Source organism: Stenella coeruleoalba (assembly GCF_951394435.1).
Source record: "Stenella coeruleoalba genome assembly, chromosome: 19".
Classification (NCBI taxonomy): domain Eukaryota; kingdom Metazoa; phylum Chordata; class Mammalia; order Artiodactyla; family Delphinidae; genus Stenella; species Stenella coeruleoalba.
Window position 1 is genome coordinate 51,655,848 of NC_137165.1, and position 23,408 is coordinate 51,679,255.

At 49.2% G+C, this 23,408-nt stretch overlaps 1 protein-coding gene across 4 annotated transcripts in view; it reads left to right on the forward strand.

The window, feature by feature from the left end:
• The window catches only part of CYTH1 (cytohesin 1), an 80,477-nt gene extending 58,574 nt beyond the window's left edge, over positions 1 to 21,903 (forward strand). For 3 of the 4 annotated variants that reach the window (XM_079903681.1, XM_079903682.1, XM_079903680.1), the window contains exons 3-13: positions 132 to 196; positions 2,218 to 2,284; positions 2,553 to 2,671; positions 2,986 to 3,066; positions 3,924 to 4,036; positions 4,984 to 5,132; positions 5,530 to 5,642; positions 10,855 to 10,933; positions 14,423 to 14,494; positions 15,403 to 15,557; positions 19,242 to 21,903. In XM_079903681.1, the coding sequence (XP_079759807.1) occupies positions 132 to 196; positions 2,218 to 2,284; positions 2,553 to 2,671; positions 2,986 to 3,066; positions 3,924 to 4,036; positions 4,984 to 5,132; positions 5,530 to 5,642; positions 10,855 to 10,933; positions 14,423 to 14,494; positions 15,403 to 15,557; positions 19,242 to 19,320 (1,092 nt within the window). In that variant the 3' untranslated portion in view covers positions 19,321 to 21,903. The remainder of the gene's footprint in view (positions 1 to 131; positions 197 to 2,217; positions 2,285 to 2,552; positions 2,672 to 2,985; positions 3,067 to 3,923; positions 4,037 to 4,983; positions 5,133 to 5,529; positions 5,643 to 10,854; positions 10,934 to 14,422; positions 14,495 to 15,402; positions 15,558 to 19,241) is intronic. The other variant, XM_079903679.1, reaches the window with a different exon arrangement.
• The last annotated feature ends 1,505 nt before the right edge of the window (positions 21,904 to 23,408 follow it).

Below are 23,408 nucleotides of genomic sequence, written 5' to 3' on the forward strand. Positions count from 1 at the left end.
AGATTTTGGGGGGGCGTCATCTTATTTAATTTCATTTTGCTTTATTTTAGTTTTTGGTTGGAGGGAGTTGTGCGAGATTTTAATTTGATCTGTATCTTCCTCCTGGTAATTCTGGGCTGTGTGTTTTGCAGAGGCTGAAGGATGAGATAGCAGAAGTAGCTAATGAAATTGAAAACCTGGGGTCCACAGAAGAGAGGTGAGTCTGTCCTCTTCCAGGTGGTTTTGTGGCTGTAGAATCGCCAAGTGCCAGCCTGCAATTGTACACACGTGGTGTATTTAAGAAGAAAGTGTGTTTTCTGCCCTCTTTGCCTAGCAAGCATGTATGTAACCATACTTTTTGCCTTTAGCACAGGGACTTCTAAATGTGAGGGCTTTTGACATTGTTGGAAAGGCTGAACTGGAGAACTTGGCAGGTCCCCCAAAGCCTTAAATTGCCCTTAAACTATCATGTGAACTATTTCTTCCCTTCTCTTGTCCACTGTGTACCTATTCTAGAGTTTCTGTTTTTCCTTTTTGGGTAAAGGAAAAGCTTAATGGATGATGCCAGTGCAGTTCCCGAAGGCTGGAGGCCCAGTTGTGTCTGGGTGTCATCATAAGCTTGCTGGTGCCTCCCTAAGACTTAAGAGAAGAGAACGTAGAAATGAGATTATAGCACAAAGTGACAAGGGATGTCTGCAGGTTATTTTCTTCTTTTAACTACATGAAATCTTAGTTGCTTTGAGAGTTTAATTTTGAATGGGATTCCCAGACCATTTTCTAACTGCTTAATGTCGTAAATGGGCTATTTCTAATTCACTACATGTCTGTATTTTTCTAAGCCTGAGTCTCCCTGTCTGGCTTCATGAGACTGTTTGATTTTGTTATTTTAAACTTGTGTGGGCAGGGCCATCAGGGATTAGTGAAGCTGCATGTCCTGCAGAAATCGGCCAGCTCATCACATCCAGTCACAGCATTGTCAGTTCTGAATTATAGCTTTCTTACTTGCCATTAAAAAAAAATTGTAGCTTAAAAGAAATGGACAACTAGGAGTTCATCAGAATTTACAATTTCTGCTCTTATAAAATATACTCTTAGAAGAAATGAATAGGCAAACCACAGATGAGGAGAAAATACTTGCAATACCCAAATTTGAAAAAGGACCTGTATCCAGCATATCTATAGAAAGAACACATAAAACTTACTAATAAAAAAACAGCTTAGGGACTTCCCTCACGGTCCAGTGGTTAAGACTCCACGCTCCCAATGCAGGGGGCCCCGGTTCGATCCCTGGTCAGGGAACTAGATCCCGCATGCTGCAACTGAAAATCCCGCGTGCCGCAACTAAAAAAGGTCCCGCACGCTGCAACAAAGACCCCGCATGCGGCAACGAAGATCCTGTGTGCCACAACTAAGACCCAGCGCAGCCAAACAAACAAACATATAAATAAATCAGCTTAACTAAAAAATGGGCAAAAAACTTGAACACTTTTATACGTATAATAGACACATGAAAAATGCTCAGTATCATTAGTCATAAGGAGATGCTCCTTCACACCCACTAAGACGGCTGGCATTAAATAGACAGGTGGCGTCTCGAGTTGCCGAGAGCTGGTGAGAATAAGCAGTGTAAACACTGGGGAAAACGGGATGGCAGCTTCTCATAATGTTGACCATATATCCGTGCTGTGCCCAGCAATTCGGCTCCCAGGTATTTACTCAAGAGAAATGAGAGCGTGCCCACATGCACGAGGATATCTACAGCATTCTTATTTAAAATAGCCAAAAACTGGAATTAGCTTTAAATGTCTACCAGCAGATGAATGGACGAACAGATTGAGGCAATAACCTATTAACTTACATAGCATACACTTCTAGGGTTTTGAAAATGCTCTAAAACTGGATTATAGTGATAGTTGCACAACTCAGTAAACTTACTAAACATCATTCAGATGTACACTCAAAATGGGTATGTTATATGATATGTAAACTATACCTCAATAAAGTTTTAAAAAATCATGTTAAAAAAAGAAACCCACTGCGGTAGAAGGAACAAATGAGCCTGGGGCCAGGGTCAGGATTTCAGTGTCCTTCCGTAGTTAGACCTAAGTGTGCCTGTGCTTTCCTGGATAAATCTCAGAAATCCCTGCAAATCAGTGGACGCGTGTGGGGGTCATATCAGTCTTTCAGAAATTCTCGAATACCTGGAGTACTTAAATGGCTGTGGTGGTTGTTTTACAGGAAAAACATGCAGAGGAACAAACAGGTAGCCATGGGCAGGAAAAAATTCAACATGGATCCTAAAAAAGTAAGTGGAAAGGCAGCAGCCAGAGCCCATAGTCTGTAAGGTGGCGGTTTCCGCGGTGTCAGCTGGAACCCAGGGGCACTAAGACAGCTTACCTGCCTGTTTGTAGAGTGCAGCTCGTGTGAGCCCTGCTTCCTGCAGAACTTGGAATTACTTAGTAGATACTTCCTCTGTGTCCAGAGCACCCATACCCGTTCTTCCTGCGCCCTTGTCTCCTTTCCGAACCTTCCCGGGGTCTAAGGCACCATTGGCATCTTTGCTGTCTTTCCAGGGGATCCAATTCTTAATAGAGAATGATCTGCTGAAGAACACTTGTGAAGACATCGCCCAGTTCTTGTATAAAGGTGAAGGGCTCAACAAAACGGCCATCGGTGACTACCTGGGGGAGAGGTAAGGCCTCCGGAGACACCTGTGGTAGGTTGGTCAGCAGATAGTCACCTAGAGAAACAAACTCCATGATGCTCTGAGCTCTGTCCCGAGGGGCGCTGGGGAACAGCAGCTTGGGGGCGGAAGGGCTCCTCCTGCGTTCAGCTAGCAGACCGAGAGCTGCAGGTAGATGGCTGCCTCCCCGCCCCGGCCGCGGAGCCGCAGCGCTCAGCGTGGGAGGCGGCCTGGCTGGGGGTCGGCATGACCTTGGGTTCTCAGCATCAGTGTCTGACTTCTGCTCTCCCCTCCACCCCCGTATCTTTTGTTTCTCTTGCTAGAGATGAGTTTAACATCCAGGTTCTTCATGCGTTTGTGGAGCTACATGAGTTCACTGATCTCAACCTCGTCCAGGCCTTACGGTGAGTGTGTTCACAGCTAGCAACTTCTGGAGCGGGAGGCGGGTCTTTGGTTATGCGTCTGCCCTGTGTGGCATTTTAATGAAATTTACCTTTGGCGGTTATTTGAGTATCTCAAAGCATCTTAAAGGAGAGTAGTCCGTTGGCCTATGATTGAAATGATTGGATGGTTAAAGGGAATTAAATTGAAAGCAAATTTTGCAAAACTGTTCCTCAGGTCTTTCATTTAACATTTTGGAAATGGATGTTTACACTTTGAATCTTTCCCAATTTCGCTTTAGAAAACCTTTAATTTCCTGCCCTGGAATAGGAAGTAGATAGTATGCCCTTCATTTTAGAAGGAAAAAACTCAACATTAATTTTTTTGCTAAATCTATTACCTGTGTCTTTTGAGAAATTGTCATTTGGTATTTTCACTGCCGTTAGTGTAAATAATACCATCTTTTGTGTTGTCATTTAGATTGATGAAAATAATCCAGAATTAAATCTGTTGACCACAGGTCTCTCTTTGACTTAAAGGGATTAGTCTTGAATGCTTAGATAGAAAATCTCTTTTCCTGCTATGTCATCTTTTTTTCTGGAAATTGGAGTTCTTTTAAAATGGGCATTATCCGTATTTCAGTCTTGTGTATCAGTCTGAGGAGGAGAACCATTCTTTTGAATAGGAAAATCTTAATTGTTTTCTAAATACATTCTCTCCGATCGAGAGAATGGTGATGTGGAGTAGTTAGTCTGCATCTGTTCAGAGTTACTGGACACAAGGCTGAAGTCCCCCACGTCACCCTTTGCCACAGAAATCATTCACAGAGAAACAGATTATCTCCCCAAGTCCCATAACTTGCCCTGTCTTCACCTCCTAGGCAGTTCCTGTGGAGCTTCCGGCTGCCGGGAGAGGCCCAGAAGATTGACCGGATGATGGAGGCGTTTGCCCAGCGCTACTGCCAGTGCAACCACGGGGTGTTCCAGTCCACAGGTGAGCGGGGGTGGCGGCGGGGGGCGTCCTCTCCTGTGGTTGGCAGTGCCTGTCAGGTTCTTTTCTAGGTACTAGGTCATTTCTAAAACAAAAGGGCTTAGGTTCTTGCCTAAGAACATTGCTTTAAATGGTATTTATAATAGTAAAAGTTTGGAAACTATCCAAATTCTAACAATAAGGTAGTAAGAATGTAAGTTATGGTACCTCTGAATTATGAAGTATGCAACTATTAAAACTCATGTTTTTAAAAAGAGGCTTTATTGACATGGAAAAATGCTAATAAGATTAGCCAAAAAGCAGACTTCAAAACTATGTCTCTGTTTTCATTGTAATTGTGTTACAGTCTGTATCCGTGAGATACATTTGTGATACCTTACACGTAGGCACATTTATGTGAGAAAGCAAAATAAGTTCTTACTAGGTGGTGAGATTATAGGTAGTTTACATCTTCTTTTTTATACGTTGTGCTCTTCTGGTTTTCTATGGTGTATGTGTTCTTCTTTCACAATCTGAAGAAATAAACGTCTTTAAGTCTTGAATGCTTTCTGTTCTTTCCCGTGCCTTGCTCTTTTCAGTGAGCAGTATATAACCTTTCAGTTAGAGCATACCCAAGCGCATGGATTTTGCCCATTCTTTTGAGAGCGCTGCTTTTTTTTTTTTTTTCCGGTACGTGGACCTCTAACTGTTGTGGCCTCTCCCGTTGCGGAGCACAGGCTCCGGACGCGCAGGCTTAGCGGCCATGGCTCACGGGCCTAGCCACTCCGCGGCATGTGCGATCTTCCCGGACCGGGGCACGAACCCGTGTACCCTGCATCGGCAGGCGGACTCCCAACCACTGCGCCACCAGGGAAGCCCTGAGAGCACTGCTTTTTATTCTCTATCTCATCCGGAGTTTCATGTTCTTTCGGGTGGGATGTTTCCGATCGGATTTTGCTTTTCTCTTTTAGACACGTGTTATGTCCTCTCATTTGCCATCATCATGTTGAACACCAGCCTGCATAACCCCAATGTCAAAGACAAGCCCACCGTGGAGAGGTTCATTGCCATGAATCGAGGCATCAACGACGGGGGAGACCTGCCCGAGGAGCTGCTCCGGGTGAGTTTCGCGCTGATTCAAGACTGTGGTCCCGGGCGGTGCTGATGGAGGGGACGGGAGGGACGTGGGATCATCCAGTGTCTACTTGGACCATACACATAATTATGTGAATTTCATTAAGAAATTGGTAGTGAGGCCCAGTGAGGAGTCAGTGGGGGAAAGTGGTTTATAAATCTGAAACTAAAGGCTCGAATGGAAGTCGGGCTGATCTCTTTTCTTTCTTAATTGTCCATTAGGCATCTTATTTCTCTTGTCTCTGTGAGCCCCTAAAGGGAGAGAGGTTCTCCATGCCACCAGTGCGTGGCACACAGTGACACTTATTAAATGAATGGTGGGAAAGGGCGGGAGGAGAGGTATTTCTCGGATCAGAGACATGCAGTGTCATCTTTTATCCCAGAATCTGTATGAGAGCATAAAAAACGAACCCTTTAAAATCCCAGAAGATGATGGGAATGACCTTACTCACACTTTCTTCAACCCAGACCGAGAAGGCTGGCTATTGAAGCTCGGTAAGTGATGCCATCTGGGTTAGGGCTTCTAACGCAGAAACTTAGAAAGAACGTGTGTGTGCACGCTCGCCAACCCGAGCCTGCACTGTGGGGAAAAGGGGGTTGGTGCAGGAGGCGCTAAGGAGAGTCTTTGGTATGAATTCGTACTGTTCTAACAAGATCGCCTCCAGAAAGGAAGGAATGCACGGCTAGTGCCCCATGGGACGCACAGAGACTCCTGGGGATAGGCTTGCCCGCATAAATATTGCCTACATGTGTTTGCGCTCCACATTTCCTCTCTGGGGCAGTTCCCGGAGGACCTGGTCCTTTTCCCTTCCCGGACCACCGGGAGGGCGGCCAGCTGTGCCCTTCTCTCTACTTCCCATCACAAGTTTGTATCCGGTGCTCCCGCCTCCCCCACCCCGGTGCATCATCACTTCCTTCTGCATCTGGCTCCCCACAGGCAGCGTGCATGGCAAACCCAAGGCCCTGGCTGCAGCGCAATCCACGGCACTCTTACTCATTCTTGGGCGCTGGTTTTTTTTTCCCCCCTCCTTTCCAATACAAATCAGCCACGTTAATGATTTTGTTCATTCAGAAAAATTAAAAATTATTCCTCTTCCCTCTGCCAAAAGTGAGCTTGTATTGCTGAGATCTGTGGTCATGCCTTGCCACGAAGGTGACAAAGTAACCAAAAGGAAGGTTTTTATACACATTCATATGCACATGTGATTATTTCATTAACCGTTTCAGAATGCGGAGAGAGCCCCCGGACGTAACGATGTTAATTTTTTGGCCACTGAGAGAGTACTTTCCCCTGTTTTCTTCTGCCTTGGCCTTTTGATGTGTGGGTTCCTGCATTATCAGGAGGTGTCATTAGAATGATCCTCCTCTACCATTTCAGCTCCTGGTCCCAGTGAGATTAGAAGTCCTTACGCTCCATGCCATTATTGACACATCTGGGAAGCGCTGAAATGAGATCTTCAATTTCTGACTAGTTCAGATGGCAGTAGGATTTGTATTCCCTTTTAAAAGCATATCCTAAGTCCTCGGGTTTATACATAATGACTTAGTTCATAAATTCTCCTTAAGCACCACCTCACTGGTTGGAGTTTTAAATGTCTCTTGAATTTGTCAACATTTCATGTATCTTTAAGCCAGGAGAATCTTCGAAGTTAAGGCTCTAAAATTAGTCACCCCAGAGGTGGCCACTCTGCTCTGCATTTTTATTGCCAAGTGGCTAGAGTTAAAAGGGAACCTGCTGGAAAATTTAAAAGTGCATCCAGGTTTGGATTTGCTTCCCCCTCCAGCGAAATTTGTTTAAATGCTAATACTAAGTGTTAGCTTTGACAGCCCAGATAGTAAAATTAGAACAGTACGAAGATTATCTTGGTTCTTACACCAGGATGACATGTAAATTCATGAGGCATCCCATATTTTTTAAAAAGAAAAAAATTTAACTAAATGTGAGACTCGTTTTTAGGTCATTGCATTACTTTTTCCAGACCTCCACCAGACCCTCCTAAACTCTTCACATTGTGTTTTCATTGTAGCACACTTCAAATCACCCCTTCGTATGTGTGTGCCACAGAAGGCAGGCCTTCCAGCCGTCTGCAATTGTGTGTATATGTCCGTGTATGCATATAACCGTAAGACGGTGTATTCTTGTGTATACACATATGTACATGTGTGTTCACAGGCTTGTGTGTGAGCATTTTTACACACACTTTAAAAAGAGGTAGCCATCCGAAGAGAGACATTTAACTTTCCCCAAAGAAATCTTCACTGTCTTTGCTCTGGATTCAGGATATACTAATAAACGTCAGCTTGGTGAGAGCTGATTTGTGGCATCTTTGAGGCCAGGATTTTGGTGGTGCCTCAGATCTTGTCTTTACCAGATGGGATGTGGCAGATGAGGCCAGCCCCTCATTCACACGCCGGACAGTGGCATTTGCCCTGTTACTGCTGTCTTTATGTCCCGTCCCCACAAGGCAGACATGAATGACTAATACAGTGCACCTTAAGGTTAAGGAGTCGGGTTTAATTTCTTTGTTTTAATTTTCTTTTCTCCCTCATTTGTATGTTTCCATGATTTTGGCTCTCCTTTTCCTTGCCCCAAACTCCAGGAGGTATGTAATCCCCTCAACCTGCTCGCTCGCTCTGCCCAGGCCACTGTAATCGCTGCAGCGTTTTCTTATTTTGTTATTTTTGATTATTTTGTTTCAAATTGCTGGTGGTAGTGTTAATGCTGCTTCTAACTTACCGTACAGTCCCTAGGGAACTGGTCAGGATTGGGGGTGCGGAGTGATTTTCATGTTTCCCTTGGAGGGGTAGTGCATAGTACATCCAACAGCTGGGCACACAGATGTGGGACAATTTGAACTTTCCTGAGTGCAGTAGTGCAAGAAAACACACTAAGAGTGAATTTGTAAACGCAGACAAAGTATTCACTGAATTGTCTCTCGGAATTATTGGCCAGGCGTATGCTATATTACTGACTCAAATTGACACTCAGGAACTTCAGAGATTTCTGAAGTGGAGGAGAGGAGGAGGTTGTGATTCCCGCAGCCGTGTGCTCACTCACACGTGCCGTGACCAGAGAAGCAAAGCAGGAAAAGAAGTAAATTAGACAACATAGGACATTTGCCTTTGCATGAAAAAGGGAAATGGTGTTTCTTAAACTCAGAATGAGGCCAGGTAAAGTTAAAAAAGATAAAACCCCCAAATCCCTTCTTGAAGTCCTTCCGTTTAATCTCCTGTGTTTTAGGGGAGGGCATTACAACCTCAGCTCTGTTTTTTATGTTTTGTTTTGTTTTTCTCCCTCCTCTTTTTCAATGAGTCATCATTCAAACCCCCAAATTGGCCTCATAGTTATGTCGTTGGTATCTGCTCTCCACTTGCTGATTCAGGGAAACATGTTTTCTAGATGAGGAAGTCCTCAGGTGTCTGCTTCAGCCTCACTTGAGCAGAGCCTCAAGGGAAAGAACGGCCCCAACACTGACATTTATGAAACGTTTCCGGGCCTTGTCAGGTGGTTACCACCCAGCTCCGGGGGAGCCAGCGTCTGGCCTTTACATCTACGGAGTAGAGGCCCGCAGGCTGGGAGGTGGTCCTGTGAGTTCCTCAGGGACTGTCCTAGGTGCGCGCATCGGTCTGTCTGCTTGTTTCATGTCTGTTTCCCTTTCAACATGAAATGTGTCCCTGGGACCGCGTGGTGCTTCATGGTAGGGGTCTCGTTAATGCAGCAGGTTGTCGGGAAATGAAATAGCCACGCTTTCATCACCAGGGAGAGGATTTGTCCGGCTTTGCTTTCTGTCCTAGATTTCCTCCCATCTTCTTCCTTGGGACATCTGACCCCTCTTCCACGACCTCCTGAGCCCCAGGTGCCCCGGGGTGGTCCTGTGAGGGGAGCGCACGGCAGTGGGCATGGGTTGAGGTGTCCTGTGTGCTGAGCCCCGTGTGGGGGTGAAGGCCCAAGAGGCAGAAGAGCTGCTTCCTCGGGTTCTGAAAGGGGGAAGGGGGTTTCCTTTTTATAACAAATTGGCTCCAGTTCTAAGTATATTCCTTGTGTTCTTTCTCCTCCTGATTTATTTCGGTTCTGCCCAGCCTTTCCCATTTCCTCACGCATGTCGTATTTCCATCCATGGTTCTCTTGGTTCATGCCCTAGGGCCTTAGGGGCCAGAGGCACGTGCTCACAGAAGCTGACAGTTGCTGTGGGCAGAGAGTCGAGCCGGTCTTCGCTTTGACAGCAGCAGGGATGCGGCTGGGGGCGTAGCGCGTGCTGGCTCAGGACCAAACTCCTTCCGTGAGGTGGTGCCATTGGGAACCTCGGCAATTCATGATGAGCCGCTTAACCTCTCAGAGTTCGGGCATCCGAGCAGAGCCGTGCAAGGGGCCCGAAAGCCCAGCTGTCCTTAAAACTGCTACCGGGACCGACGCTGGACACTTCATTTCCGTGGCAGGATTTGCGTTGCTCCAGCAGTCGGATCCTTTGAGGAAACCTGGCGTGATCACGCAGCCACGTCCTGGCAGCTGGAGATACTCCCTCTAAACCCTGTGCTCAGCTGTTTGTGGTGAGGGGCAAGCAAGGAAGCGTGACTGGGGTCACTAAATGTACACCCTGTGGTCCTTGTTCTTTATGAGGATTGGAGAAGTGATGTTCTCTGTAGGTTAAGTCAGCAAAAGAGCATATCCTGTCCAGGGCAGTAAGAAGTGTTTATGAAATGCTGTGTGTATCTCACCACATGAAGGCCTTTCATATGGTTCATGTTCAGAAAGCTTTCCCTGGACCCGGTGTAAGTCGAGGAGAAGAAAGGCTTTGCTCATGGTCAGGTTGAGAGCAGGATGTGCCTTCACTCACCGAGGCCATCGTGAAGTTTCTCTTCCTTTGTATCATCTTGGGATGACTTCATGACCCTGGTGTTTCTTCTTATTGAGAAATATTGAGAAGGACTAAGGGAACCTTCAACAGCTCACAGCCACCCGTGAGAGCTCACTTGGCCTGTGGCCTCCTCCTCCAGTTATTTTTGTTTCAAGATTCCGGTGAGAAGTCCGGAATTGAATAGGGACCTCTGCTTACCAGTGGATTCTTCCCTGATCCAGGGATACTGCTTTGTCCCACCCAGGACTCTGGGGGAATTTAGGACACTGGCCCAGAAACCTAAAAAGCCAGTGTAGAAACGCACTACAGTCAGGAAGGTGGGGTAGAAGGTGAAACCGAAGGAACTTGGGTTCCATGTTCCAGGAAAACTGGATTTGATTGTGAGGGGATTAAAATGTCTTACTTCCTGGTTCCTCCTCCTGTCCTATTCTGATAAAACCCTGGGCTGGTAGACCAGCAGTGTAGCGTAGCCAGGGGGCTGGCCCTCTCCCCTCCTCTTGTGTTCGCCCATTTCCACCGCATCCATAGGCTTCTGCTGACGCTTCTCTGGTCCATCACCGTCCCAGCTTCCTCCCCAGCCCGTGCTCTCATCTGCTGTCCTGATGTCATCTCCAGGGGGCCACCCAACTTGCTTGCTCTGCTTGTACCCACAGACTTTCACGCTGTGAAAGGTGCTTCTGTTTTGGCTCTGTGTCTCGTTACTGATGTAAATCTGCCATGATCTCAGTGTCTTCCTGGCGCCCTGCCCCCGCTTCCTCGTCCTGCACCCTCTCTGGGGGCAGAGCTTCGAGCCCCCCGGAGCCTGCGCTGGCTGGTTGACTCCTATCCAACACGCATCTCTCTTTGCTCTGCAGGTGGCAGAGTAAAGACTTGGAAAAGACGCTGGTTCATTCTGACTGACAACTGCCTTTACTACTTTGAATACACGACGGTGAGCACCTGCTGGTCAGCTGGGACGGGGGTGGACCAGGCCTTGTGTTTAAACAGCTCTAATGAGACAGGGTTGGAGGACGCAGGGGGAGACAGTCAGATTTGTCCTGCTGCATCTTTGGGGCAGGAGGAGAGTTTATGTGAAGTGGAAGGGCTAAGACGAATCTCAAGAGGGGTGCCCGGGTGTGGTGTGGGGTGTCTGGCCACAGGAGCCGTAGCTCAGAGCTGACATCCACTTCTCCATTGGGACACCATGTGCCCGGCCAGGAGACAGTGGCAGACAACATCATACACGGCATTAGAAATGGGTTGTAGAGCCGAGCTAGAAAGAATGAACTTGGACCCATGGCCAAGAGAGAGTTTGTGGCCCCACTGAAAGGGAAACAAAAGTAATTGTGATTCTGTGGTAGCAGAAATACTGAAGCACTTGATTTAGAAGAAACAGCCAAGGGGCAAAATATGTCATAGAGGAAAAGAAAGTGAAACGAAATGGGAGATTACCTGGAGTTTTAAGAAATGGACGTTTACTTAAACTGAAAGTTTTGTTGGTTTTTATTTAGTGGGAATGGAATTACAATACACACAATACTATGAGAATAAAGATTGTACAGAGTCTGTGAGAATAAAGATTGTACAGTAAAACCTCTTCTGAAGCTCCCTCTAGGAGCCCCCAGGAGGCCCAGCAGGTTGGTAGCCTCAGGTTGGATCCCATTCAGACGGGCTCCCCACAGCTGGAGGCCCTCGTTTCTGCCCTGTTTCCTGGTCATCGAAAGAGCAAACCATATACCACTGGCAGCACTGGAATGTGTCTTAAATAAATCAGGGCAGTTGAGATCCTACTGAGAAAACGAAGGTTTAGAAGTATCTTTTATAATAAAGGTAGAGCAAGATGGGATGAGAGTCCTGGCAGTGTTTGTGTGAAGCTTGGTAGGAGCCAGGATGCAGGTCCGTGCCTGGCCCTTTGCAGCTTGGGGGTGAAGCGGGTTTCCACTGTGTTCCGCACTGTGGTTCTTCAGCTTGCAGACGTCGTGCGGATGTGGCTTCTCACATGGGGACTGAGAGTCATGACAGTGTCAGCTCATAATTCAGTCACTCAGCAATTTCCAAGGGAATGCTGACCAGGATTTTGTGTGTTATGGGGGCTAAACTCATGCCTCGTTAAGTTCTGCAACTGGCTTTGCTTTTCTGTTATTAAAATCCTTTCAATTATGAGCGTACTGTATTTCAAATACCCAAAACAGTACAAAGATAGATTTTTTTTTCACCCCCCAAAGTACCACTGTGAACAGCTTGGTAAATTTCTTTCTGTTTTGCCCCTGTCCCCCCACCCCATGTATTAACTGTTTTTTCTAGACTGGTGACATCTTTAAAATCTTGTTTAAATCTTTTTCACTGGTCTCTGGGTTAATATGAACCATGTGCGGGGCATCTAAACAACGCACCCCTAAGTCCCGGGACAGTCTCAGTGGTAATGCAGTGAGATTCTAGAATCTTGTGGTTCTTCATGACGCTGACCATGGTGGCGTTACCTGAATTCAGTCTAGCAGCACACCAGCATTTTATCAGACAGTGGGAATCCAGAGAAAACGTTTCTGAAGATGCTGAGGGGGGAGCCTCAGGGTTAAGATGGTAGGTGGAGATAACCACACAGAAATTACCTGACAAAGAGGAAAAATCTAGTAGAAAGAAGTGGGGACATAGCAGCCGGATAAGGAAAGGGCAGAACTCATTCACTGCGCTTCACAGTAGGCAGCAGGGGCCGCGGCGCAGCCTGGAGCCAGCAGAAGGCCCCTTGCTGCGTGGCCAGGCACAACCAGCCCCAGACCTCCCCGTGCCCAAGTCTGGGAGAAGTAAACCGAGTAGTTCTTCCCTCCTCCCCCTTTGGATGGAGGAGTGGTGAGGTCTGCTGGAGGGTAGTAACCGGGAACGAGAAAAATGGAAAAACAGGACTCACTTTCTGCGATATCAGTGAAAGCTCCGGGTGTGTGTTCATGTAAGAAGACTGTCCGTGGGGGCGTGCGGTGAGCATCAGCTCCAAGAGATGCCGGACACCAGCACCCCAGGGGAGAGTTGGGGCTCGGGGTGTCTGAGGGGGGCGCTCCCTCCACTCGCTTCTCTCCTGAGACTCTGGAAGTGGGCCAGAACACCAATAGCTGGCTCTCCAGTAGTTTCAGACTTAAATGAGAACCAAAACTATATATTAAGAATATGACTATGTAATTGTAGAATTATAACTTATTTATTAACACATAAGTTAAAACTTTAAGGAATGATTAGCTAGAAATGTAATCACTATCCTAAAAGAAAGGCTTGAGACAGTCATAGAGATTGTGTCTGAAAGACAAGCATTAAAACAATTAGGGGTAGGGCTTCCCTGGTGGCGCAGTGGTTGAGAGTCCGCCTGCCGATGCAGGGGACATGGGTTCGTGCCCTGGTCTGGGAGGATCCCACATGCCGCGGAGTGGCTGGGCCCGTGAGCCATGGCTGCTGGGCCTGTGCGTCCGGAGCCTGTGCTCCGCAGCGGGAGAGGCCACAACAGTGAGAGGCCTGCGTACCGCAAAAAAAAAAAAACAAAAACAAGGGCCAGCGAACAGGTGCGGAGGACAGATGAGGATGATCCCAATACCAGAATGACTGGGACCTGCAAATGCAAAGACAAGTTATGAGATTATTTCCCTAAAAAGGAGAAACAAACCTGATCTGCAAATCAAAAGAGTGCATATGGTATTTTAGGAACATCTGTCCTAGGAAGCTTGGTGCCAAGGCATAGCCCGGTTAAACTGTTGAACTTGGAACAAAGTCTTTGGCCATTGGTTGTCTGGACATCAGGGAGAAGAGGTGAAGGCTGATGGCCCAGCAGGTGTGGGGGTGGCCTTTGCTGAGATGGGAAGTCCTGGAGGAGGGCCAGTGGGTGTGAGGGGACGCAGGGCTCTGTTCTGGACAGGAGTTTAGATGCTTTTGGGTCCAGGTGGAGTTGCAGTGTCTCTTTGAGGATCCTACAGTCTGGAGGGGGGAGGTGAGGCTGGAGATAGTGAGAAGGTGGTGACACACGACACGACTATAGTCCAGGCGTTGCGGGCACAGAACAGGGGCACCTCGGGCGAGACTTGAGCTTCCTAGGGTTGCTGACACTGGAACTGAGGTTTGAAGGATGAGTAGGCGGGCCAGACAAAGAAGCAGGATAATTTTTGTGTGAAAGGGCCTTACATGTTCCCCACTGGAGGGCCACCCACAGCTCTTGTCACACTCACTCTTTCAGAACGTCTGTGGAAGCTCCTCCTCCAAAGGCTTTTCGGTCTTAGGGATTCATATGTGGTATGTTGACAACACCCACACATTTCTTGACCCTATTCTTGTTTTTAAAGCTGCTCTGTGGGACTTCATGTCGTGGAGGAGTCACAGCAGCTGGGCTGAGTTGCCGTGAGGAAGGTAACAGGACATGCGTTCATAAACTGAGCAGTTAGGTCTTCTCTCTCCAATTCTTCTGCAGGATAAGGAGCCCCGTGGAATTATCCCATTAGAGAACCTGAGTATCCGGGAGGTGGAAGACTCCAAAAAACCAGTGAGTATTTTTTGGTGAGATGTTTTGGGGGGACAGAAGGGATGGGCATAGCAGCTGTTTGATACAGGAAGAAGTTGCAGAGGTTTACAGTTGACCCTTGGACAACAAGGTTGGGGCTGTGTGGGTCCCCTGACACGTGGACTGTTTTCAGTGGTAACTCCTATGGTAGAGTGCCGTCTGTGCTTGGCTAAGTCCGCGGCTGCTGAGGCACTGCTGTACGGACGGAGGCCGACTGTCGGTCATACGAGGACGCTTAATTGCGCGGAAGGCCAGCACCACCCCCACCCCCGCCTTACTCAGGGGTCAGCTGTACTTGAGAAAAACCCCGAAAGTACTCATATGATTTAATTTAAGTTAGCCTAACTTTTAAAATTATCTTTACAGTTCAAGCCAAAGGTGAGACTAAATAACCTCTTTCATTCTGTCCATCAGCTTTAGTGTCATTTATTGAATATCACATGAGGTATAGAATTGTCCTTCCTTAAAAGGCATCAAGCTCTCACGATTGGACCACTTATTTTATGATCTTCAGATCGCTTATAAATATTTTTCCTCTGTTTTGGAATATCGTATTGCTGGCTTGGCTTTAAAAGGCATTAAGTTACCTGCAGTTCGCTCCCTATCTTCTATATATTAGGAGTAGAGCTAACGTGTATCATCTGCTCGATATCTTTGCTAATAAAACCTATTTATATACAATCTACATTCTCCAGAATTCCACTTCTAGGCTCCTCTTTTCCAAAGGAAAACATATGTTGGCTATATTTTATGAAGGTGAGAATAAAGAAATAAATTAACTTTTTTTTTTTTTGGAAATAAAAATTTACTTTTTGGGAACTTAACTTTTTTCTTGGTCAGCAGCTTTCTTAGATCTTTGTCACTCTCTCCCTCTCTTTCTTAATTCTCAGAACTGCTTTGAGCTTTACATCCCCGACAATAAAGACCAAGTGATTAAGGCCTGTAAGACAGAGGCTGATGGGCGAGTGGTGGAGGGGAACCACACGGTGTACCGCATCTCAGCCCCAACACCTGAGGAGAAGGAAGACTGGATCAAGTGCATCAAGTAGGTGGCAGGTGAAGCTGGCGACCTCGCCTCTCAGATAGTGACGCTCCAGCTGTCCCGTGGGCTGCCCATCCCGCCTCTGCGCCCTGTGTGCTGAATCATTAGCGAGTAGTTTGACTGTGATTCCCCGGTGACTTTTCCCTGGGTGTCTGGATTCTTGACCATTGAGCGTTTTTAAGAGTGCGCCTCACATCTAGGCTTCCCAAGTGCAGCTCATGGCCCCAAAGAGGGGACAGGTGGGCAGGCTTATGGGCATAGGTGCCACTGGCCAGACTGGCCTTTTCACGTCTTAGGAAGTGGGTTTCGTTTTCATGGTGGCAGCTCAGCGGGGATTGTAACCGTTCCCTTTTATAATTTCTTAGTCCTGTGAGGCACTGTTGTCCCATTTACAGATGGGCAGACTGAGGCCCATAGAGGGTAAGTAATGAATGCTTGTCAAAGTCACGTGGCCGTGATCCGGGGTTGCGAGGCAGAGCCTCATACTCCCTGCTGAGCTGTGAGGAAGTGGCGGTTCTGGGGTAAGGGAGGTGTACACAGATCCTGGGGTCCAGGGCTCCTCCTGGCCCTCGCTGCACCTGTTTCACGGGGGAGGTGTCCTGCCCCGGCAGCTCCTCCTCCCCACAGCTTCTGTGAACCCTGCCCCGCCCGCCATCACACCCACTGCCCATCACCACACCTGTCTTGCCCCTGGGAGTGCATCCTCGCTCTCCCCGCCAGCGCTGCGCCCATCAGACATGGCCCAGCCGTTTCCTTAGGGTGTCCCCATTACTGAGCCTCGAGGCTTCCCCTGGGGACTAGTGAGGCCGCACTGACCGGCGCCCAAGGCCTTGCGGGTCCTGCGTCGCCCCGAGTGACGGGCCTTCTCCCACCGGGGCCGCGGCCTGCTCCTGAGGGGCTGGGCACGCTCTAGTTTTTGTGGTGTTTTTGGCACCTCTACTAAAACAAGTGTAGTGTTTGGGCCAGGGTTAAATAGTGAATAAATGGCTGAAAGGGGGCGAGGTGATGTGGGGGAAGGAGCAGGTCGTTTTTTCCCACACAAAGAGCCTCTGAAAGTTGTGCGGTTCAGATGGGCGGGACAGGAGAGCACCGGTTCAGAGTCAGGCCAGCCCGTGCAGAGTTCCCGCTCTGACTCTCGGCGTCGCCTGCCCTCCTCCCAGACCCTCAGCTTGCTCACCACACAGCAGTGAGAGGTGGGGCTCCCTGAGGACTCCCGGGGACGGTGCCGCCCCCTTCTGGGTGATGGTGTTAAGGCACAAGGCCGTTCTGAGGGTGAGACAGATGGTGCAGCGCCGTGCTCAGCACGCCGCCTGGACTCAGGTAGCCCCGGACGATGACGGCTGTCGGAAGTGTGGTGTCATCCGAGGCCGTCCCACGTGCCGTGGAGCCCATGAGGCACCGCAGCGTTTCTGGCGTCACCACCAATAAGGAGGCTCAGGGGTCCTCTGTGCTGGACGCACCCTGAGGTCTGTGTGGAGGAGTAGCGGCGCCTTGGGGACCTGTGGCCACGGAGAGCTCCTTACCCATGTCCCCGTACCCTTTTTTTTACCACATGTTTTTTAAAAAATACTTGACTCTTTAATCCTTATGAAATGTATTTTTTGCATGTGGTTTGAAGTAAAGGATGTAACCTTATTTTCTCAAGTGAGTGGCCGATTGTCCTGATACCGTTTATTAATCCATTTTGTCCAGTCTGAAGCGCCCTCTAGTGTGGACCAACTTCCTGTGTGTGCACGGTGACCGTGTCTCTGTGTCTCTGGGTCCGTGTGCTGTCCTGCATGATCGTTAGGGCATCAGAGCGTGTGTTGACAGGGGGTTGTGTGTAGCCTCCCCCAACTCGTTGTTCTTTCAAAAAGGCTCTGTCTGCAGGGGTACATTCTGCCTTTCATGTCATTGTACTTCGGTAGCCAGAGAACCCGAGCCCTCCTTACGGTCATGCTTGGAATGGTTCAGTCCCTCCATCGAGGTGAATGCAGAGCCTCCTCGGGGGTGGATCCCGGGGTCTGCCCGGAGCTGGCCTCATCTCCTTGTGCGAGTTGCAGACGCTGTTCCAGCTCCACGGCTCAGCGCCCTTAACCCTCCCCAGAGCCCTGGGAAGGTGGGTGCAGCAGGATGGTTGTCCCCAGGTAACAGATGAGGACACAGGCACAGCGAGGTGAATTCACTCGTCCCGAACCACAGACCCGAGCCTTCTGACTCAGGGAGCCGTCCTCCTCCACGTGCGGCGCTCAGCTCCAGCCGCCCTTGGCTCTGACGCTCTCCCAGTGAAAATACTGGGGCAGAGGCACCAGAGGAGGGACCTGATCGGATGGAAGTTCTTCACGATGTTGCTGGAAAGGTTTTGCAGAAGGTCAAGTTGCAGGCACATTTTCTCTCATCAGTGCTCTTGCCAGGAGTTTCCAGCTACCTCGGTCCTGGTGCTCTGGGCACGTGGTCACACAGAATCGCGTGTCTCTGCAGACAGACCTGCAGCGCAGCGACGGTGGCCACTGAGGGAGAGCTTCTGCTGCCCGGTGTCGTCTCCGCTCTGCCTTCCCAGGGCTGGGGCGGAGTGTCTCCAGGGACCATGTGAGGATGGCCGTGAGAAGCACATGTATGTGCAAGGCCGGGGCAGAGCTTCCAGCCCCAAGCACTTCACTGTGTCCTAGCCCCCGTCACGTGGACTGGAGATGTCCCGCGGCGTCCCTGGGGGCTTGGCCCACCCAGGAAGCGGAGGTGGACTCACCCTAGTGCTCTGAAGGTGGAAGCAGGATTCCCTCCCGAGCACTCCGAGTGGTCAGATGCTGCATGGCGGGGTCCCTCAGGATGCGTTCCGGGCCCTGTCCAGCTCCTGCCTCCCCCGGAGCTGAGTTGCTGTTTCGCACGGACACATCCTCTCTGTGAACGGGGCCCGGTCAGCCCGCAGGAGCCGTCATGCACCTGGTTAAGTGCGGTCCACGGTCATGTGGGCTTGTGACTGGCCCAGAAGCTAGTTGGCACCTGGAATACTACTTCTCAGGAAAAACAAATGAAACTTCAAAACGTGGATCACACCTTGCTTGAAAGTGGAGAATGACAAATACAGAGGGACAGCGAATGGCTGAGGCCTGCCATCACCACCTGTGCTGGTGTCTCTGGGGCCAGTGCAAGGGCTGCTTGGGCTCCCTCCCCACCAGGCTGTGGACACAGAGCAGGCTGCTGGCCTCTTGCCTGGGCCCCGACTGCCCAGTGATGGGTCTTGGCTGTCGAGCTGATGCTCTTGGGGACTCAGAAGTTGCTCGGTACAGAGGATGGCCGCCAATCAGATGCACCACGTGGCAGGGGACACACGGGGTTGTGTGATGGTCACTGTTCCAGACAAATGCCACTGTCATGACGGAACTAAAGCACTGCGCTTGTTTTGCTGCGTTAGAGCACAGCTGTGAGGGCGTAGAGGATTCCTAAACTTAAATTTATTACTTGGTTGAAACAGGCAATAAGCACCCCACAGTGACCTTGTCGCCTGTACCACGTGTCTCCCTCAAAACTTGTCTTTTACGCCACATGTGGACACAGTGAAGGTTGATGCCGTGACGTGGCCTTTAAAGGGATGGTCGAGCAGGGAGGGGGTCTGGGGCACGGCTGCTGCTAGGAAGCCCCTGCCTGGGGTCGTGTCTCCTGGTCCTGTTCCTCAGTCTCCTCTGCTTTCTCCCCTTTTCTGTGTTGCAGGGCAGCCATCAGCAGGGACCCTTTCTACGAGATGCTAGCTGCACGGAAGAAGAAGGTCTCTTCCACGAAAAGACATTGAGTCTACGCAGCCAGCAGGGCTGGTGTGCCCGGCGAGTGAGGCCCAGCGAGTGAGGCCCGGTGCAGCCTCCCTGCCTCCCGTGCAGTGGGAGCGTCTTGCCAGGCATTACCCTGAGTTCCTAGAGACTAGCTTCAGCTTTTGCTAACTTTTTTAAGTGGGAGAAGGGTAGGCAGTTACCCTTGGAGAAGGGGGCCTGATGCCTTCACACTTGGGTTTTGAGCCTTTCTCTCTAAAAAGAACAGAGCTCCTGTCGGCCACGCTGCCTCCCCGCAAGTCTCCACTCAACAGGTCTGATAGCAGAGCTTGGAGCCAACCGTTTACCTCTCGGTTATTCCCTGGGAAGAAGCCTTCAACCCTGCACCATAAATACGTGTACCCATATCTTATTTTATGTTAAGAAAAAAAGTGGAATGGAAGAGAAGCCACATGCTATAAAGATATATTTTTGTTTTTTAAAGAAAGAGAAAGAGAAGGTAGAGCTGTCCAGGCATTCTGCCTGTCTGCTTCGGGAAGCTTCTCCCGAGAGAAGAAGCTCCCTGGGCCGCCGCTGTGCATGTCAGCCCGGGCAGGGGCAGGGGCCAGGCGGGCCCCCTCCTCACGCTTCTGGGGCCTCGTCTGGGCGAGAGAGGGGGTGGCGAGAGGGGGGAGGGGGCCGCGCGGCGAGGACAGACTCGGGGCCTGCAGGGCAGCGCCGGCCACTCCAGCTGATGCTTTTCCTTCCAGGTGCCTGGAGAGCACTGCGGGGAGAAGGGAGCCCGCCCCCCGCCTGCGCTGTTCCTTCTCTTTCAGGACTCGTTCTTGTCGGGCTTTAAAATAGTCAGCATCTTTCCTTGAGCTACAAACCTAATAACCAAAACTGTGAGGAAGGTAGTCCCATCAGAGATTCTGGGATAACCTGTTTCTTATTTGGTTTTTCTTCCTCCTGCCCCTGAACTCCATTCCTCGTTTTAGAGGAAGGAGCAGGTCTGACCCGATCACCTTAGGGCTTCAGCCTTTTCTGCCTCCGAACTGGCCTTCACCTGGACTCGCCGTGCGTGTGGCGCTGGCCCTTGGGGAGGAGCGGGCCTTCATCTGCGCGGCAGGGGCGGGTGGGGGGAGCCGGAGGGTGAGTGGTCGGCCTCCCGCTGGAGTCGGCCTTGCCCTCCTAACGCGTGGCCTGAAGGAGCCGTGGCCGCCGCTCTCCTGCTGTTCTCTCAGGGACTCTTGTCCGGGGCCCGGCGCCCGGTCCAGGCAGAGCAGGGCTGGCCGGGCCATTGCAGCGCCAGTGTGACCCTGGCTCCTCTGACACCTTCCGGGCGGGCTCACATCTCTGGAAATAGCTTTTGTAAAGGGGAGTGGTGGGGTCACTTTCTGGGGTCCCCCCTTCATGTAGGTCCTACCTGAAGTGGCTTCAGGCGTTTTAATGCCAGAGCTCGTGAAGGTGGCAGAAGAGGGTCCAGGCTGGGAACCTGAAATTTCTGGGCGGGAGAACCAGGGGGTCTGGGTCGGTGCTGGAGCCCCTCTGGCTGTCTGAGTCCCTGGCCCTGGTTCTCACGAATATTACCTAGACAGAGAGGCACCTGGATCAGTATTAGTCTATTTATCAGAGGTGTAAATAATCCATGTATAGTTTTTCTCCTTTTAGATTATTTTGTATTTGTTTTAAAAAAAAGTTTTGTCAAAATATAAAGAAATGACTGAAAGTTGTTGACAGGGTTTTTAAAAAAATTATAATTATTCCAATCGGTTTTTGTTTGTCTGTTTTTTTTGCATTGTAAACTAGCGCCAAGGAACTGCAGCAAATAAACTCCACATCTGCCCAAACCACTTTGTTGCCTGTGGCGTTGCTTCATGCCCACATGGGCCCTGAGAAGGAAGGTCGTGCTTGTCAGGTGCACTTCCGCGGGAGGATGTGTCACTTGAACCTCTCGTCTTAAGTCTAGTGATGATAAAGATCGGAAGTGGCGAGGATGGTTGTGTCTTCCGTTAAGGAGAGCGGAGCAAAAATGATCGTTAGCATAGTCATTCCCCACCCCCCGCCCTTTTTGGAAGAAGAAACAAATGTCAGGCATCAACTTCAAATTAAGATCAAGAAATGGGCCTTCAGCCTTTATAATACATTCTTAGTATTATTTCATTTTCCAGATGTGCCTACATAACGCCAGGGAAGAGTCACAGTGAGGTAGAGCTCAAAAGTTGAGAAGACATTCAGCATAGCATCTCAGGGTAAGGAGATGGACAAGCCTTAGCCTGTCCCTTCGGCTGGTGGTTCATCAGAACATGCAATGGAGAGTTATTATGTGATCCAGCAATTCTATTCCAAGGTACATGCCCAAGAGAATTGAAAGCATGTCCACACAAAAACTTGCACACGACTGTTTGTAGCAACATGATTCACAACAGCCAAAAGGTGGAAACAATCAAGATGTTCATCGACTGATGAATGGATGAACAAACTCATCTGTTCATACGAGGGAGTATCATGTGGCCGCAAAAAGGAATGAAGTACAGATTCGTGCTGTGACATGGCTGAACCCTGAAAACGTTATGCTGAGTGAAAGAAGCCTGACACAGAAACCCACAGTTTATATGATTCTTTTCATATGCAGAAAAGGCAAATCTATGGAGAGAGAAAGTAGATTGGTGGTAGTCAGAGGCTGGAGATGTTGGGGAGAATGGGGAATGACTGCCCATGGGTACAGGGTTTCTTTTTTGGGGTGTTGAAAATATTTTGGAGTTAGTGGTGTTGGTTACACAGTGTTGTGAATGCACTAAATCCCACTGAATTGTACACTTTAAAAGGGTGAATTTTATGATAAGTGAATTACATCTCAGTTTTAGAACAATAGCAGTGAACAAATGCCATCACTTCCCATGGTTTTACTGGTTCTCAAAGTGTGGTTCCCTGGTCAGCATCTTCAGCAACATCTGGGAATGGGTTAGGAATGCACATTCTCAGGCCCCCGCCACACTGACTGAATTAGAACCTCTTGTGCTGGGGCCTGACACAGTTTAACAAGTTCTCCAGGTGCTTCTGGTGCCCAGTAATGTTTGAGAACCACTGGCTTAAACAACCACCCTGATTCCTTCCATTACCAAACTGAGGTTTGGCCGCGCATCGTTTAAGAATCCAATGTTGAGAGACAAATGTTGGGTAAAAGGAAAGATATTAGCTTTATTGAGGAAGCTGGCAATCCTGCAGAGAAGGTGGACTCATGTCGCAAAGAACCAATTCCCCCTTGTCGACTGGGGGCAAGAGCTTTTAAAGGGGAGTTTCAGGGGTTCACAGGCGGGGTTGGGGGGCCATGTGCAGAACAGCACAGTCAGCTCTGACAGTAGTCTTGAGATTGCTCACGCAGAGGTCTGATAGCGTCATCTTGATTCAGTTAATCTTCGGCTCCAGGGTCAGTTTGTTCCCATTTCCTTGAGGCCAGTTCTTGGAATTGTGCACACACACACACACACACACACACACACACACACCCACACACACACACACACCAGGCTTAGTGAGGTATAATTCTGTACCCTATAATTCACCCATTTGAAGTGTACAATTCAGTGAGTTGGTATATTTACAGAGTTGTTCAGCAATGAACACGATTTTAGAATATAATCGTCGTTCCCAAAACAAACCCTGTTGTACCCATTAGCATTCACTCATCTCCCCACAGCTCTAGGCAAACACTACTTTCAGCCTCTGTGGATTTGCCTATCCTGGACATTTCATAGAAGTGGAATCATACACTACGTAGTCCTTTGTGCCTGACTGCTCTTGATTAGCACAGTGTTTTCAAGATTCATCTGTGTTGTAGTTTGTGTCAGCACTTCATTCCCTTTTATAACTGAATAATATTCCATTTTGTGGATACACCATGTTTTTATCCATTCATCCATTGATGGGCATTGGGTCAGTTCCACTTCTTGGCTACTCTGGACAATGCAACCATGAACATTCATATGCAAGTTTGGTGAGCGTTGCTGGAGTTTTTGACAGTTCGTCCTATTGCATCTATGGCCTTGCTTGCCATTTACTTCTCAGCCGAGTGCCTACCTCGACTCCCTCCTCTCGGCTTTGATGGACGAGTCTGGGCTCACCTACCTCTCGG